This window comes from Tribolium castaneum, chromosome 5 (genome assembly GCF_031307605.1).
Source record: "Tribolium castaneum strain GA2 chromosome 5, icTriCast1.1, whole genome shotgun sequence".
NCBI classification, from domain to species: Eukaryota; Metazoa; Arthropoda; class Insecta; order Coleoptera; family Tenebrionidae; genus Tribolium; species Tribolium castaneum.
In genome coordinates this window covers 5,058,810-5,075,829 of record NC_087398.1, presented here as the reverse complement: position 1 = coordinate 5,075,829, position 17,020 = coordinate 5,058,810, and the positions used below count along the sequence as shown (strand labels likewise).

Sequence of the window (17,020 nt, the reverse complement as noted above, 5' to 3'; positions counted from 1 at the left end):
TAAACGTAATTTGGATTTATCGCTGGCGGCGTGTTTTGTTTTGATCTTCAGCGCAGCGCTGGTCGAGGTAACGCGTTTATTTTTCAATTATAATTTATTTTTTCACCTATCGTTTTAAGCGTATTGGTCACACCCCGCCACTTTAATTAACCTCTGACTTTTTCCTTCCAGGACTTGGAGGGCGACACACCTCTGCACGATGCCATTTCGAAAAAGCGCGACGATATGCTGACCTTGCTCCTGGATCACAGCGCCGATATCACATTGACCAACAATAACGGATTCAACGCCCTCCACCACTCCGCTCTCCGCGGAAATCCAAGGTAGGAATCTCGAGCGTATTTTCGCGTCTTCCTCGCTCCTTATATATACAATAATTTTCGTTGTGGAGCGCGAGGACGTGTTGCTTCCACCGGAAATTGGCGCCGTCGGCACTCGCATCCGTTTCCGTGCACATCATCGTCGTCAGATTCTCGAAAAGTCGGCTCCAGTCGGCACTATTTACACACTGCCCTTCTAAATAAAGCAACTCCGGGACTTATTTCGAGATCCGACTTTGCTCAAATTGCGAATTCAAGCCTCTTTACGTCTCTCATTGCATATTTACTCTACCATCCGCATCAAATTTTTACGACATCGGGCCGTAAAATTTCAGCGAATAGCGTACACCTGTGGGAAGCGGACCAAGCCTTTGATCACAATTGAGTTTCGGTTTAATTTTTATTTCGCGCTTCTGGAGGTTAAAGAGGCGAATCTGGTCGGAAATTAAGACGCGTCCAAATTTTTTCAGGGCCTTTTGTCGCAGGACAAAGGCGAGCTCGTAAATTGTCACCTGTTTGAGAACGGTGGGTTTTCGTGCTCATTTCAATTTCGATATTGGCGCGATGATATTCCGAGCATGTAATAAGAATCGAAGGGTGTATATTGCACAAAGGCTTTGGCCAGATCAATCGAATTTTTGCATGATAAACGCCTCGAGTTATGGTAATAGTATGCAGATGCACTTCGTGAAATGAACATTTCAAAGTGCATCAGATGGTGAGCGCCGACTCTTCGACCGAGAGCAATATTCAATAACATTTCGGCGTTTCGCTGTTCTTTTCGCTTCAAACGGTTAACGACCGACTTATGAATTCGGAGCGTGGTTTTGGCCTAATTGCGAAGAATGAATTTTTAGTTTTAATTTTTGTCTGTGACCTGCGTGGGACGCCAAATACTTGTTCGAAATTAAAACGAAATAGGGCGAAGAGTCGCCGGTAATTGGAGCGGTCTTCCGTGCAAAGCGCCTCAGTCGCTCCTTTTCTGCGTACTTTAATTAAGAAAATGTGCTCTTCGTCTGTGAAGTGTCTCTAAGTAAAACACAAATAATACAAAATCTAATAATGGCGTGTCGCCGAGTCCAACTCGGATACACTGACTAAGAGTAATGGATACAAATGAACATCCGGGGGAATGATAGTTGGGTTTTGGGCGTGCACACATACCTAGCCTGGACGTTTCTTCTCCGCCTCGGAGGCAAAAAGCATCGGCCTCTTCGCTCCGTCTCCCGACTAATGTTTATTAAACTAATCACTGACGCGCATAATTTGTCTGAATGTAATCCCCACGGTGTGTGCCTGCGAATGACTAATCTTAACAAACTGTGCGAGTTTGTGCATCACCGGCGACCTGAGAGACACGAGATAAATCTCCGAAGGCTAGGGGTTTTCTCCGAAGGAGAGGATAATTGCCAGCGACAATGTCAAAATGGCCGGAGACCAATCTGTCTGGCGGTCTTGAGGTGCACCATTTCATACATCTCGATGTGTGACGTTCGCATTTCCAAGTCTCGGAGCACAAGTGGTGATAAGGATTGCGGTTTTGCTTAATTATTCATCTTGACCGGACTCTTGACGAGCACCGAGGTCTTGAAATATGAACGCTGGGAAATCTTGACGAGTGGGCGAGGCGAAAGAGTTTCAACCGACAATTAAATTTTGGATAATTAGATGAAAAGTTTTCTCGAATAAATTGGACGTGTTTTACAAGATGGGCGAAATGGTGGATGCGCCGGGCGAAATTACGATTTTAATTAATCTCAGTCGCCTGGTTTTTGTTTTCCATTTTCCAAATAGTGTTTTTATTATTTCAAACGAAAAATATTCAGTTGCTGTTAATTTGCCAAATTTCCTGGTTTTTTTTGTGTTCGCCGACCTGTTTTCGTTGGGGTGTAAATTCCGAAATTGAAATTGCGATGTGTGCGGAATAGCCTAATGAAGCATCTGGGTTGCAATTCTCGTTAACCTTGCGCATTTGCATGCCGTCGGCACCCAAAATAATATTTTAATAGATGAGCTTCGGGCAGCTCTCTCGGCAATCTTAAATAAAAAATTCTCCGGGATGTAACGTTTTGATTAAACTTTCGGTATGTCCGCTTGTAATACGTCGTCGTGCGTCCGACAGGATTGTTTATGCTGGGATGTGCGTCGACATTATTTATATAAATTTCTCCCCTTGCATGTTTTTTGTTTAAACGATTGCGTCCGGGCTTGATGCGGACTTTTCGAGACAATACAGATTTTTCATCGAACGATATTACATTTTGATTTATGTCGGTACGTTGATGTGAATTATGGGTCCTTGAAGTTCGGAATGGGACAGTGGAAAAATGCCTCTCCACATATCTAAAACACAAATCTGGCAATTCCTCAAATTCAGCCTCGTCTTGCGCGAATTTTTTTCGGTTTTGTTGTTTATTCGTAGCGACGACACTAAGAACGAGATAAATTTCACGATAAGTGAACGAGTTTTTCCTATAGTCGGCATAATATCGCTCGATCGGAAGAAATTTAATAAGTGGATGGAAGGATTGTTGTCTCGAATTCAGGACGATGGGGAAATTTATAAATTTCGACGTTGAAAGTCGCGTGGAAATGGCGTCGGTTGTTGGCGTACGATTGTCACCTGAATTTCGTCATCATCGATGCAATTTCCTCGCATTGCTGCGGAAATATTTACAAACATTGATTTACGGCCGAAAACTGTTTTTTTTTTTGCTTTTTCTCAGTTCCCGGTTGGTTTTTTCTTTTTTTCCGATTCGTGTGCGCTATTCCGAGTTGCTATAGTGCCTTCAATTATTCGAAGGAAGGAAACCAGTCTTGACACGCATTGTATTGCGATGCAATTTCCTATACTACGTGGCTGTTATAGAAATGGAAATGTATGGTTCGGAGGCGCGACCTTCCACCGAACTGTCCCGAGGGTTCGTGTTTAGCAATTCTCATCTTTTTTCCTCTCTATTTGGAACAATTCTCTTCAAATCGGTAACGTTCCAATACCGAATCGAGAGCAATTATGAAATTTCGAACAAATTAAGTAAGATTGTGTCTGGTTTATTGGGGAACGGGTCTAAGTAAGGGTAGTCGGTCTAACCACCGATAACGGCTGGTAACTTCTCTGAGCGGAGTTGTTTCAGCAAGGCCCCGGAATTAACAAAGTTAATGGAACCGTTGTGCAGCAATGGAGATTGGACATCGCAAATTATATGACCCGGCTTTATTGTCTTCCGTTATATACTCTTTCGTGCTGATACGCTTTTAAAATTGCGACGATTTTTACAGAGATTCATCCGGTGAGGGGTTGGCGGGTTTTTAATTACGGTCGAGGCACGATTCATTTTTCATTTAACCGAATTTTTAGGCGTTGTTAGTATGGTTAGGATCGGCTATAAATAACACGAGGGGGTGGGCGAGCGACCGGCATTTTTATTTATTCTTATACGCGAACGGGGTCGTGGTAATCGTGTCGTTTAAGCGAAGGCGTCATCTCGTGCTCGATTTTTCGGGTTTTATTAGAAATATTATTGAACGTCCGAGAAGCATAACCTGGTAATGCTTTTGTTTATGTTCCCAATTAGCCGACAAGAACGATGTTACGGTTAGGTTAGGTAGCATTATATCAAGTCGGATATAAGTAATTTCGGCGGTCAGACGGAAATTGGTGGCGAACTAAAGTGTTTAGCTGCATCTGCGTCTAATGAAAGGATCGCCAGGACTTTCGATAGACCGCACAACGGTATTTAAAGGATATGTTGCGGTTTTAGAGGATTGGAATTATTTATCAATGTCTCTCGAGGGACCGTAAGGAGTTCAACGCAGTTTTAATTAAATTCCTAACTGGGTGATTGTTACGTTTATATTTTTTTGGTGGAGTGTCGAACACAATCTCGGTTTTAAAACGGCCAAGTAGGTCTGTCGTAAATCAGGAGGACCTCCGATATGGGACCGTCGAGGGATTGGGCGAAAAGAAAGGAACGAAAAAAGCACGTAAAAGCGTAAGAAATATATCGGCTATTTCCGACGTCACATATACCGTAAAACGGCCGGCGCATATGTGATCCCTCTGCAATAACAGTTCATTGTTGCACGGGTTGAACTAACGGGAATTTAAATTTTTTAATTAAAAAAGTGGCCGATTTTGCTGAAAACCAGACTGTGAGAGACAGTAATGGGAATGTTTGTGACACATAATCGTCTTGAGGAATGACACTTTTGCTTAATACAAGTGCTGCAGTAATTGCAATCAAATCACTGCAACTGTAGCGCTCAAGACCGAAAAGTGCAGCGTCGACATGAAGATTGTATACGTCGGACGTGATTCCCGACTTGCCGAGGCAATTCTTTTGAGGGAAAAGTACGTGTTCCTCACTTATTGATTTACACCAATAACACAATACTCGAATTTGATCTCCTCGGGTAATTTCGTATATTATGGGGACATCACTGGTGCCCTGAGTTACAACAAGTGGAAATTTTTTTGGTTCTGATTATTGTATTTGCTCAGAGTATTTGGTTTTTGAAGTTAATGGATAAAAAATAATTAATTACGCCCCACCCGCGTCCTTTGTTTCGTAAATTGCGAATTCACGTTATTCGGATGAATAATTGAGTGTACGTGTGGCTAAAGCATCTTTAATAAAAGGGTACGTCATCGGTGATTTCGGCCTGTGCTGTGTACACACACGGTTCGGATTAAGTCCGGCCTCACCTGCGTGACCCGCAATTAAAACGTAATTTGTTTCGGATGACCGGCCGTATGTAAAAATCTCTCGTTCAAAAAGAAAATATGAGGCGTTTGAACGCTCCCATCGGACCAGTCACGCACCGAAAGATGCACTGATAGGATGGCTCTTGCGAGCAACGTCGCCACCTTATTTATAATGCGAGACGCGAAAAATGATGAACGTCTTGAGAATCGAATCGGATTAATTGAAGGAGGGATTTTTTCTCGCGCGAAATGAGGAAGCGAGATCAAACAGCCACTATTGTCTAGAATCGGGCAAGTTATTGCGATAAAAGCGAACGAAGAGGGAGCAAAAAGACAATGCGGATGCACCGGAGTTCATCTTTGAGGTGCAATCAAGGCCCGGGGAGCTTTGTCCCGGTTAGGCTTTTTATTGGAACTGTATACTTCGTTTGTGCTTTTACTCTATTCCGGTCTTTATGGACACGACCGGAGTTGGAAACGCCGGCACGTACTGTTTTCTTGTGGTGGTTTTTCTTGGCGAAAAAGGGAAAAAGGAACGGACCCATGCGAAAAACTCACCCATCATCTCGTACGCGGACTTGTTTTCCGTAAAAGTCGACGAAAAACGACAGAGATGTATTATTAAGTTTGCTGGAAATAGAACGAGCATTGTTTCCTGCAATGCGGCTTTAAAAAGAAACGAACATCCGGGATTCGATGGAATAAATGGTGCTGATATGGAAACATTTTTCAATCGGAAGTGAGTTAGTTGCCGTGAGAAGTAAAGTGGCGTAAATCAGACATAACAAAACGGCGACCAAGTGGATGCGGAGCGAATTATTCGTCTTGGATTGGGAGCACGAGTGATTATTGTGGTGGATGCGCCGGGTGAATTTTTTGCATGATCGATCGGATCTAATCTATTTATGTAAATCGGCCAGGTATACGTTGCAAATTACGAACTTGTACGGAAAGCTCGTTATTAATAGGTTATAAGGTCATGTCAAAATTCATGACTGATGAGCGATTGATGTTTCAGGATTTCCCCCTTGGCGAAGGAGCGAGTAGCTCCATCACAAGTTTTCACACTTAATGTCGTGTTTATTTCCTTAATGCATTATTTATATTATAACACGGGAAAAAATACCGGTTAGGCTCCACCTCTGCGAACATAATTTCTGCTAATTCACAAGCTCCATCATCGTTTCTGCCGCCTTTGATGAGAATTTATAAGAATGTTTTTGCCTGATGCTTGTATTTTACTTAGGACTAGTTTATTCTGTTTGCGTAGTCAAAGTTTTTGCACGGTTATTGATTTCTTATCAGTCGACGATAAATAGCTCAACTTGTGCAATAAATCGTCAAGGGTGACACGAGATAATTTCGCGAATATTTTTCCCTGGTTTGATTATCGTTTGTTGGAAAAAGCACCAAGTCTGTGTCAATATTTGGGCTTTTCGCAGTGAAAATAAGTTTATTTTCTTTGAAATAATATAAAGAAGGTGGTCTGCCGTATCGTATCGATTCAATCAAATTGCTGTTAATGATTGGATAAAGACACCCCGCCGGTGAAATAATTTTTTCCGCGTTTCGTTTCTTGGTCCGGATAGTGGCCCCCTCTCATTTTCCTCATTGTCCTTCCGGGTCAGTGATCCGCAAACTCCCGGAAATTGGATAGTTGTTGCGTTATGAGGCACTTGCGCAACGCAATTTTCTTTTTACCGCCCAAGTTAAATGTTTCAAGAAGTCACTTGATGAAGCGGCTTATTAAAAGCTCGCAGAGTGGAAGAAGGAGAGACTACAGTGCACCGCTTGATTATCGACGAAATTAACATCGCGCCTCTTAACAAAAACAGGTGAGTGAGAGGCTCCGGGATAAATGCCGTTGTTATTAGGGTGAAATGAACACGAGATGGGGAAGGGGCGCAGAGGCGGAGTATCGACGAAAGCTCAGACGAGGTCAACAGTTCTAAAAGCGGGGGCTTCTCGAGGAGATTCCGGCCGAGTTATCCGCTCCTCTCCGGAGTACATCTGGTGCCTGTTTGGTATTCGGATTACACGCCGTCCCTGGACTTATAAAGACCGAAATCCTTCCGTTAATTCTTTCGGGCCGGCAGCAGGAGGGAGACGCACGTGCTTTGTTCAACAAGAAGAAACTTGGAACCGATGGAACTTGATCTCATCTCGCCTTTATAAAAGTTTACATTATCCGTTTCGTCGGCGAATTTCGACTGCCGTAATTGAAAAGCGAATCACCGGGACGTCACTTTTCTCTCCATTCGGCGGTGCTTGTTTAGTATGGACCGATGCAAGTCGCTGTGCTGCGGTGATTACGCCGTATAGGGGATTCTAAACGCGTACTACATACATAGTTTCTAACAAACCGCAACCTGCACATAATATCCAGTCGTGTTTAATGCACGAGGGGTTGGAATTTTACGATTATTGAACGGTGCTACACCGGCTACATCCCCCAATTCATATTTAAATTATATCATTGAAAGCACATTTACACCCATTGATTATGTGCGATGCTCTAAAACTAATAAGTTTATGAATTGCAAATCGTTATCAAGCTTCTATCAATCAACTTGCCTACGTGTCAGTTTAAAACGCACTAATTTGGGCTTTATTTGAGACCAGCCAGCTGCACGTACAGATGGGAGAATAATTATAGGTGGAAAAAGTCGGAAATAAAGGAAATGCTTGTGTCATCTTTTACCTTTTCTGGAGATAAAATACGTTTTATGAAAATAAGTTTTGAAAGCACTAAATTTAAGAGACCATTACTGAGTAACTCTGGATTTTAAGTAGCAATTTGCTTCACTTTCAACAATACTTTATCTCGCGGTTTAAGGGAGACTTTTATGTGCTCACATGCAACAACAATAAAATGATTGTTGACAAGAAATGTATCGGTGCTGCGTCACGGAGCGAAGCTTTATTTATTCTGACTTATTTTAGTCTGTTTTATTGAATTCAGCGTTACTCGGAAGTCGAAAAGGAAAATAACGTAAACAAGACACTTTCCGTATTACAGCACTTTATTGCAAATTGGATTTTTTTACAGATTTTCTTAATAATGTGCTTTGATTAAAATGTAATTTTAAAGCTTAATTTGTGAGTAGCAGAACGGCAGCGGTAACGCAAACTTTTCCGCAGATGCGTTACATTTTTACGTGAAATTGGATTATATCTTGCCACTTGTTGCTCTACGTTTCCGGTACATTACCGTTACTTCGGCAAGTGGCTTTCTGTTGTTACGTAAGTTAAGCTTAACCAATAAAAGTATGGATAAACCTTCTGGGGTTATTATCGTATCGGTCCGTCATTGCCCGGGGTTGTTATTGAGGCATCTCGAATTCGGTTCAGGTCATGTTTTTAGAGCCCCGAATCGATTGTTCCGTAACGTTAAAAAAGGGTTCGCAATCAATTGTCGAATTTTATTGGTCACGCTTTGGAAATTTGAAACTTGCAGAACCGTTCAGTTTTGTTTTTGTTGTTCGACATTTGTAAAGTGAGAGTACGACATTAAGGGATTTAATTTATTATTAGCCTTTCGTCGGGTAAATGTGAAAGGGTCCGCAACATCATGACTCGGACTTGATCGAATGCTAATAGCGAGGATTTAGCGTCGAGGGTCGTAAATGTTATATACCTCGACACGGTAGTGGTTTTAGCGAAGGACATAACACCGGACGAGTGGTAATTAATTAAATCTGTATTTTCGCAATAAGATGGTCTTTTTACGAGTGGGAAACCGTATCTGGTAAGTGTGCATACAGCGCTGCGGCGCACAAAACCGTAATGTCGCCTCGGCGAGCAAATTGCTCACTCAATCGCGCCCTGATAACACGCCAATATAATCAGCTACATCTTCCTGTTGGGTGGGAACTTAACGCGAACACCACCGTGTCTTGTTCCCACACGTTCCATCAGACATAGTGCTCGTTTTCGGCGATGCAACTCGCTTCCAGAGCGCGTTGTTGGATCCAATTAAAGCGAAGCAGGAAGCGATTTCGTCAAAGTTAGTGCGGAAGCAACCAGACGAAAGTAAAGCTCTGCCGGCTTTTTGTTTATATCTCTTTCTAAATGTGTGTGTGGATGTTTATGTACACGTCGGATGAACGGGCGAAAAAAAGGACAACATTAATTAAAGTTGCACAGTGAATAAACCCTGCTTTGATTGAACGCCGTATCCGGATCCGGAAACAGCGCACTTTTCACTCAGATATATAGAAAGCTTTAAAATGCGACGACGAAATCGACGGGGAGCTTTTAAAACGAGTAATTACGTTCCTACCAGGGAGGTATCATGGATCTAATGGATTTTGACGCGTCAAAAAATGCACAGATGATGGCAGAGGCGAAATTATCTTTGTGTGGAGGCGGGAAATTTATGGACGCTATGACACTATTATGCATCTGTCACGTGGCGCTGGCCGCACTAACAAAATATTTATAAACTGCATTCGCGAAAAATAAAGCGATTTATTATAATTATTCGCATTTTTTCATGTGTCTCTCAAAATGGGACTAACTACGTTCTATTAATTCAATTTGTTGCGATGCTTTCAGAATGCTTTACAGCCAGGAATTAAAAAGAAACTTTATCCTTTAACTGATTGGTGGCTCTGTGCATTTTAATTGCAATAAATGTGTTTGAAAGGATTTTAATCAAGCGAATGGATTGGAGTCGAGTGTTTTCAAAGAAAATTCCAATTTTATAGGTCTGTTCATTTTACGTCCGGTGAAAGTTAAAAGTGTAAAATTTTTCACCACTAGTTGAGTCTTGCCTTTTTGGGTATAATGTTACAAATTGAATCAGTTTGCACGTAACGCTTCACGTCATGGTTAATTCCCGTTTACGCAAGCAATACATCTCCCCAATTACGATGTGGTTACGTCAAGACAATAAATAAGGGTTAAGGCTAAAGCATAATTTATAATGGCCGTAATAACTGCGCATAACTTAACCAAGACGTATGCCACAGTCGTGGATTTTTGCGGGAAAAATGTCAGTTAAGATGTAATATTCAGCGGAGTGTCAGTGTTGCCACTAGAAAATGCCACGTTAATTCTTGTAAACTAAACTTGTATATCATAAAGTTGGAGAAGTGCTTTCGGGGAGTAAGTTCAACCGCGTCAAGACTACAAAGGATAAATATTTATGTGTTGATGAAAGAACCAAACGGATGATGGTTTGGTGAATCTTCCGTGTAAACACACAATCAGCGATGAGGGTGTTCTTTTTTTAATTTAGTAGGTGCTTTGTGCCGGTGAGTCGATTAAAAGGAAGAACCCTTTACGAAATTTCCTTTCCATTATTTCCCCGTTTCGCGCTTATAGACGAAGTACGCACCGTGACTAAATATTAGCCCTTTCGGATGAAAAATTAAGGAGTTTCGAGAATTTCCCCGAGGGACGGTGGAACGTTTCCAGTCGAGATTAGCCGTCGTTCTTTTTTCTTTTCTCGTCACATTCATCCTCCTCGACGTAGTTTATGCACACGAGGATTATCATCGTAAAAACGGCCAGAGACAAAGACGCCGCGACTCGTTGCTGTAAATAAAAACGTCGTAAATCGCGAATTTAAACCGCAAAACTCGGACGCCGGTCTAATTTATTGTAATAAGGAATTCTTCCATTTCGGGTGCAGGTATGCATGATCTGTAATCTTACAAATTTCTTTCTCGGGGAAAAGATAAAAGCGTGTTCCGGACGATAAAGCACGCTACAAATCTCCGCTGAATTGTCCTCGTCTTGCAAAAAGACTGCGAAAGTGGAGACCAGTTACCTGCAGAGATCTTTTAAACGATCCCCCCCACTTTTGAAAACTTTAAACGATGAACATTTTTGCCAGCAGGGAAAACACAAATCAGCCGTTAGATGCTTGCAATTAGGGAGTTTCGGTCAGTTTTGTAAAGTTGTAAGAGCAGATACAGAAATATCTACTAATATAAAAGTTTTATTGCAAATCTGAAACTTGATAAAATTGGTGGAGGCGCCGGGAAAGTTGTTTTTGCGCGATACACGCTGTGAGGTTGTTTTTAATATGAAAGGGTTCATAAAATCAAACATCGGCACCCGTGTTATACTAATTGGGGTGTGTTGCTTTAATTATTGACCACGTGCAAATATTTGATTTCTATTTCATTACATTCGAAAACCATACAGCCATAAAACCAACAAATCTATATAATTAAAAAACGTAAAGGCAATTGATGTTGTTTATGTGCATGGGAGATTCGGGTCGTAATAAATTGGTCGCCGACGGTGATTTGTACAAATAGAGAAAAACGCAATTACATAATTCACCGATAAGTACGAGGCACCGTAAGGAAATCGTAGATTTATCCTCTTTGAAATATTGAACGACACGATTTGTTTTCTTATCTCAAAACTAAAAATTTTAATATTTATCTGGAGTTTTGAAGAATTCCAAGTAGAGCAACAAATTCTGGTTGGTATGTTTATCGAAAATTTTGGAACATTGTTGGCTGTAGCCTTGAGTTGTTGGCGTATTATTCAGCCGAGGTGTTGTTAAACCGCATAAACTGTTCTGAAACATTCCCGGAGCTACCGGAAGCACGGCAAGTTTTTTCATAAATATCGTTCGGTCCGGAACAGTCGAAATAAAAAGTGAACGGTTTCGACGTCGGCGTCATTTCAAAACTAAACTTTTCAGTCTGCTCTTTATTGTTCGTCCAGAAGTTGGGATAAAAATGAAAGAGTCACGGCTTGTATCTCAATAACCAAGTTTCGGAATTGCAGTTAGGTGTTTCGAGCGCCGGCGATATTTCTTGCACGACGAAAAGGAGCCAAAAGCAGTCAAAAACATCGCCGTTAAATCATCGCTCGGCCAGATTTCTTCTTCGCTCTCGCGCACCACCACCGCCACCACCACTCCCGAAATGCATCAGCCGCTTTTGCATATAAATCAAATTTCTTGCGTCCGTCCCAACATGACCGAGCTTTTTGTTCGCATTATCGTTAATAAGTTTTTCCGGAAAGTCCGGCCGAGAGGAAAAAACGAGACGCGTTATTGGAAATTTTCTCTCGGAGCTGGGAGCCAATAATCTAGGCATAATAATCCGATAGTAATCCGAGGTATCTCCTACTTGAATTGTATCAGATATAATGCTATCGATTCATTTGCAGTATCTGTACAGATAATTCGGATAATTTAAAGCAAATTGCATACACAATCGCATTTCACAGGCCGGAGACACTATCTCCACCCAACCGGGGGCCATATTACGTGAAACTTGTCTCTCTTCCAACAAATTACGATTTTATTTTAAATTATTATAGATGAGAGAACCGATCGGGCACCTGGAGGCGCATCGAATCAAAATTATTTCGGCATTTGAAATTTTCTACAACGGGGCGGAATTTTGATCCGGAGAAGATATTTTTGCTTTCTTAGCATTTAAATCGATTAGGGAACGTTTGATACGTCGCGTCGCAGGCTTACACTGCTGGTTACATGCTCGTAACTTGTGACAGTTGTTGTCAAGAGTGGCATCAACTTGTTTCAAGTTTTGAATTTCAAATTTATCGACACAATTTTTATTATTCCTCTATCTCCAAACGAGTAATTTTCATCGTATATACGAGTATTTTTCTTTGGGGCAATTAATTATTCATGAGGCTCATATCTCTAAGTGGCTTTTTTTCGAATGTTGGAATTTGTTAAGTCTGAATTGAAATGTTTATTTCGGCCATTATTTTTTTATTTATGAATTTAGTATTTTTCCTGTATGAATAAGCGAGTCTGGGAATCCCGTGCGTCTCATCCGCCATCCTTGATTCGTCATCAACATGTCTGCTTAAATCTAATTGTGTTATTTGATTATTTCTGTGGATTTAATGGGAGTTGAAGTTTTGGTGCGAAAATTGTGACATATCAGCGGCGGTTCGTGCAATATTTCGAGTGGATATATTGAAAATTTCATTTCGGCGAGAAGCTGCGACCTGCTCGTGGCTAAATCCAATTTTATCAAAAGCGATTTGTCGTTGAATGCGTTTTACTTTTTGTTATCTTATTATTTCATTTGAGTGCTGTTTTGTTTTAATTAATTCTTTTATTGGAAAAATGCAAAACAGTCGCACGTATCGATACGATCGCGCCTCGCACATGTCGGAGAAATACAATTTTACTTTTGAAATTTATTGCGAATTCGTGGGATTGTTTTCTTTTTAACGCGATAAGTCAAGTCGGGTGAATTGTGCGCCGTGTAATGGAATTTTTCGAAAGGAATTCTCGCGTTGCTGTCGAACCGAGCCGGTCATATTTGGTTATTGGGGGCATTATCGCGCAATTCGGAAGTGGGCCTCGTCGCATAACTTTTTCATATTACCGTTTTAGTGTGTCATATATTTCATCATAAAAAAGTGTGCGATATTAGACGTTTAAGTCGTCCGTCGTTGGCATAGCAGACAGGCTGTACATCATGATGTTCATATTCCAGTGGAAAGATTTATACTGCGCCATTACCGAGCGGTGTATTCTAGGGCACAAGCAATTTCACATTCAATGTGTAGCCACAACACAGCCCAGAAAATTTCATTCTGCCCTTGTGCTCCTTAACTCTCGAAAACGTTACGTTCGCGACAAACCTGCTATATTTCCGTCATGAATGTTAATCGACCCGCCCTCGCTACTGCATTACCGAAATAACGAGAAAAGACCGAAAACTTGCGACGGACACGTGCTTTATGACATTTGTTATCGTACGTGACGTATCGTTAGTACCTCGTGAATCATTCATGCGAGGCGAAGCCGAGATTTAGACGGCATTATCTTTGATACACAGATATATGCATTAGAGTGCCATAAAACCGGCTATATTTGTTCGGAGCGATTTTTTGATTCGAGCCGCAAATAAGGCACTCGCACTAAACTTTCCGGTCAATTTAATTTAAATTCGAGCATTGCTCGAGACAGCCATTGTCGTTTTTTCTTATGAAGGCCGTTCTTTATCAGACTGTGTCTCATAAATTCGCTGGTGCGTGCTAATCCAATGAAAAATTTCGATTCTATCACGTGAAAAAATTTTACAAGGTCGGTGTAATTAAAACAGCGGGCTAATCGGAGGGATGTGCGAATGGAAAATTATTTTATATTGTCGGTTTGGCAATTATGATTGTCAACACGGCAGGAGGGCAACGATGCGAAATTAATTAACGCACTTTCCCACTGGACCTGGTTTTTATCGGGGCCAGGATAAATAACCCCTTCAGCTATGATTTCAAGAAACACTCAATAGTGTCATAAAAACGCGAGAAAATTACAATTATTACAATCATAAGTGGTGTGTATTTATAGTGGTTTTAAATAAACTTTTGCAATAAAGTCCGCCACTCATTTAGAGTAAATTATAATAAGCAGCTGGTATAGACATGCCAGAGCTTCCATTCGCTATTTACAAGAGGATTTAAAGCCCCAACCAGCTTTATATTGCGGCTTAAACCGGCAGTCAAGACTCATTTCGTAATTATTTTTAGCCAAATTGCGATTTTCTTCTGTTTTGTGGAAACAGCTGTACACATTCGTCGACTAACTAGTTTTTTCCTTCGATAGTTTGTAATAAATTAGTTTCATCTCTTCTGTTGTAATTTTCTTCTCCGTTTCCTCGGTCTCACTTCCATAATTAATTAATTCGAGCTTTGGATATGATGGTGGAGGTGTACATGAGCGTCTTCTTCCGTCATTAAGCCGCGTCGCGTTGCGGGTTTGATGAATTCTTAACGGGCACCGGGATTAATTAATCGGACGTTTGTTTGAAGCGTTTGCTTTTTTCCGTCGATTAAGAGGAAGGTTTTTGAATGGGATGGAGCTGGGGTTTGCGAGGGCGAAGGGGTGTAGAAAAGGCCGACGTAGGCAAGCACATTAGAAGCTCTAGTCGTAAATCGTAGTCGTTTATCCGGAGGTGAGTCCGCAGCTCGCTCCCGGGACACTTTAACGGGGATTACCCGTGCTGACAATTATATACAGCTTCCTATTTCACTCCCTTTTCCAGGGAACACGACTTGTACTTACAACTCGCACACATTATATGAATAGAAAAACGCGAGGAAGAAGAGAAGCCGCGAATCGATATAATCCTAGGACGAGGAGGTGGGGCAAGGACACAGTTTCGCCACCCCTTCGAATTAAATCAATCTGTTTTAAATGTGTATTGTTCGTGGATTTTTAATTGCAGTTGTGTGTGACGTCAGGAAGGGATAATACCTTCGGCCTTGCGAGCCGTGCGATAGCTCCTCTCCTCACACACCTCCGACCCTCTCGGCCAAATTAATATCGTCGTTTCACCTCCCCGCACGAATTAACCGGCTTTTGAAATATACGAGGCTCAGATAAACGCGACGCCGCTAATCCGACTTTGCTGTAGGTTCTCGAACGGCCCAGATAAGAGATTTTCTAGAGCGGTCTACCGGAATCAAAGCCGTGCAATGTTTGGTTATTATTAAAATCGAGAAAAGGGTGGTCGGGGGACGCTATGAATAAATAGCTGCGCTTGAGGTGGTGGTGGTTCCCGGGGGATTTTCCGGAAACGTTATAAATCAACTTATCAATATAGGTAATAAAAAACGGTAAGAATGTATAATAACGAGAGTGCGATTCGGGCTTTCGAGGAGATGGATATGCAAGTGGGGCCGCTTCCGAACCCATTTCGAAGATGTACGGCGCCGATATGGAAGCACGCTTACCCAAGGTGGAGGCGGAACGGGTCACTTATTATTAGGGATTTTTCCGGGAGCCGACAATCCTCGAAACAAAAACGCGAGATCCGGGACGGGATAAAACTGTCCGCCAAATAACTTTAAAAAGGCCGGAGCAAACTTTTAAAACGCTACAATAAGAGTTTCGTGCCGTTTTTCCCGTTGTGAAACAATGAGGAACGTTTTTTAGTAGCCTTGGTATAAATTTAGAAACACACGAACGTTTGTTTGTCAGAAGCTGATAATCGTTTTCTCGATGAAAAATTACTCGCGCAGTGTATATAAGACAGGTCTAATATAACGAAGTTTTTTAACGAACTCTGTCGACCCAATTACGGCGAGTTAGCGAACGTATTTTCTATTCTAGGGAGTTTTTTCCGGAACTTGTAATTCATTTACTCGAAATTCTTGACGTAAGTTTGCCTTTCAGTAGTTGCGCTACATCTGCTATCTATCTTAAAATTCTTCAAGAAAATTGCTATACGTATATCCATTAGTTTGAAAACAAAGATCACAAGGATCGTCTAAACTCATCAATGTTTATTTCCATCGAATCTGATACAAGTATTTGAAAATTAAAGTCGTTCTTGTTTGATCTTTTTTATCCATCATGTGTTGAAATTTGTAATTTTGCGACGAGTGTTTGTCGAAATTTCAAGTTTCGATGTCAAACTGTTTGGCGTAAAATGGGAATAGCTGGTTTTAATGATGTTTTTCTTAATATCAAAAGCGAGTGAGCCATTAAATATAACAATTCGCCGTCTCCAGCTCCAGACGCTTTTTTATTAGAGTTTTTCAGACTGACGGGGGAACCCTCCAAAGGAGGAGTCGCTGTTTATTTTGCTATTAAAATGAAACAAAGTTTGGGTTTTTGTGTATAAGCCTCCATGGAATTTTACCCATACATGCAGAGATTCTTATCGAAATGACTGCAAATTTTCGTTGGAATAAAATTTTCTGTACGTTTTTCGGGCGTTTAAATTAGCGGCGAGGATGTTTGAGAGTGTTTTGTTGAAAATTTCAGTGAGAATCTCTTTTTGTCGCCGCTTTAAACATTGGGGTTTTTCTTTTGTTTGCGGTGTATAACGGGATGGGTAATGGGAATACAGTGTCGGAATGTCTTGTTTGAAGTTGTGCCATCTCCGGAGGCCGCAGCTAAGGTGGCGTGTAATGATTGCGGTATGTTCTGATGTGAGCTCTTATTGTAAAGTAAACACAGGCAATGACCCTCTTTAAATTGCAAATGTGCATTAATAACAGAGTCCGCAAAGCTCGTACTTGAATATTC

General features: G+C 41.4%; 1 protein-coding gene across 1 annotated transcript in view; it reads left to right on the top strand.

Moving 5' to 3' along the window:
* Positions 1–17,020, top strand: part of mib1 (mind bomb 1) — a 113,528-nt gene that overhangs the window by 29,420 nt on the left and 67,088 nt on the right. The window contains exon 4 of the mRNA XM_969777.4: positions 172–323. Within this exon, the coding sequence (XP_974870.1) occupies positions 172–323 (152 nt within the window). The remainder of the gene's footprint in view (positions 1–171; positions 324–17,020) is intronic.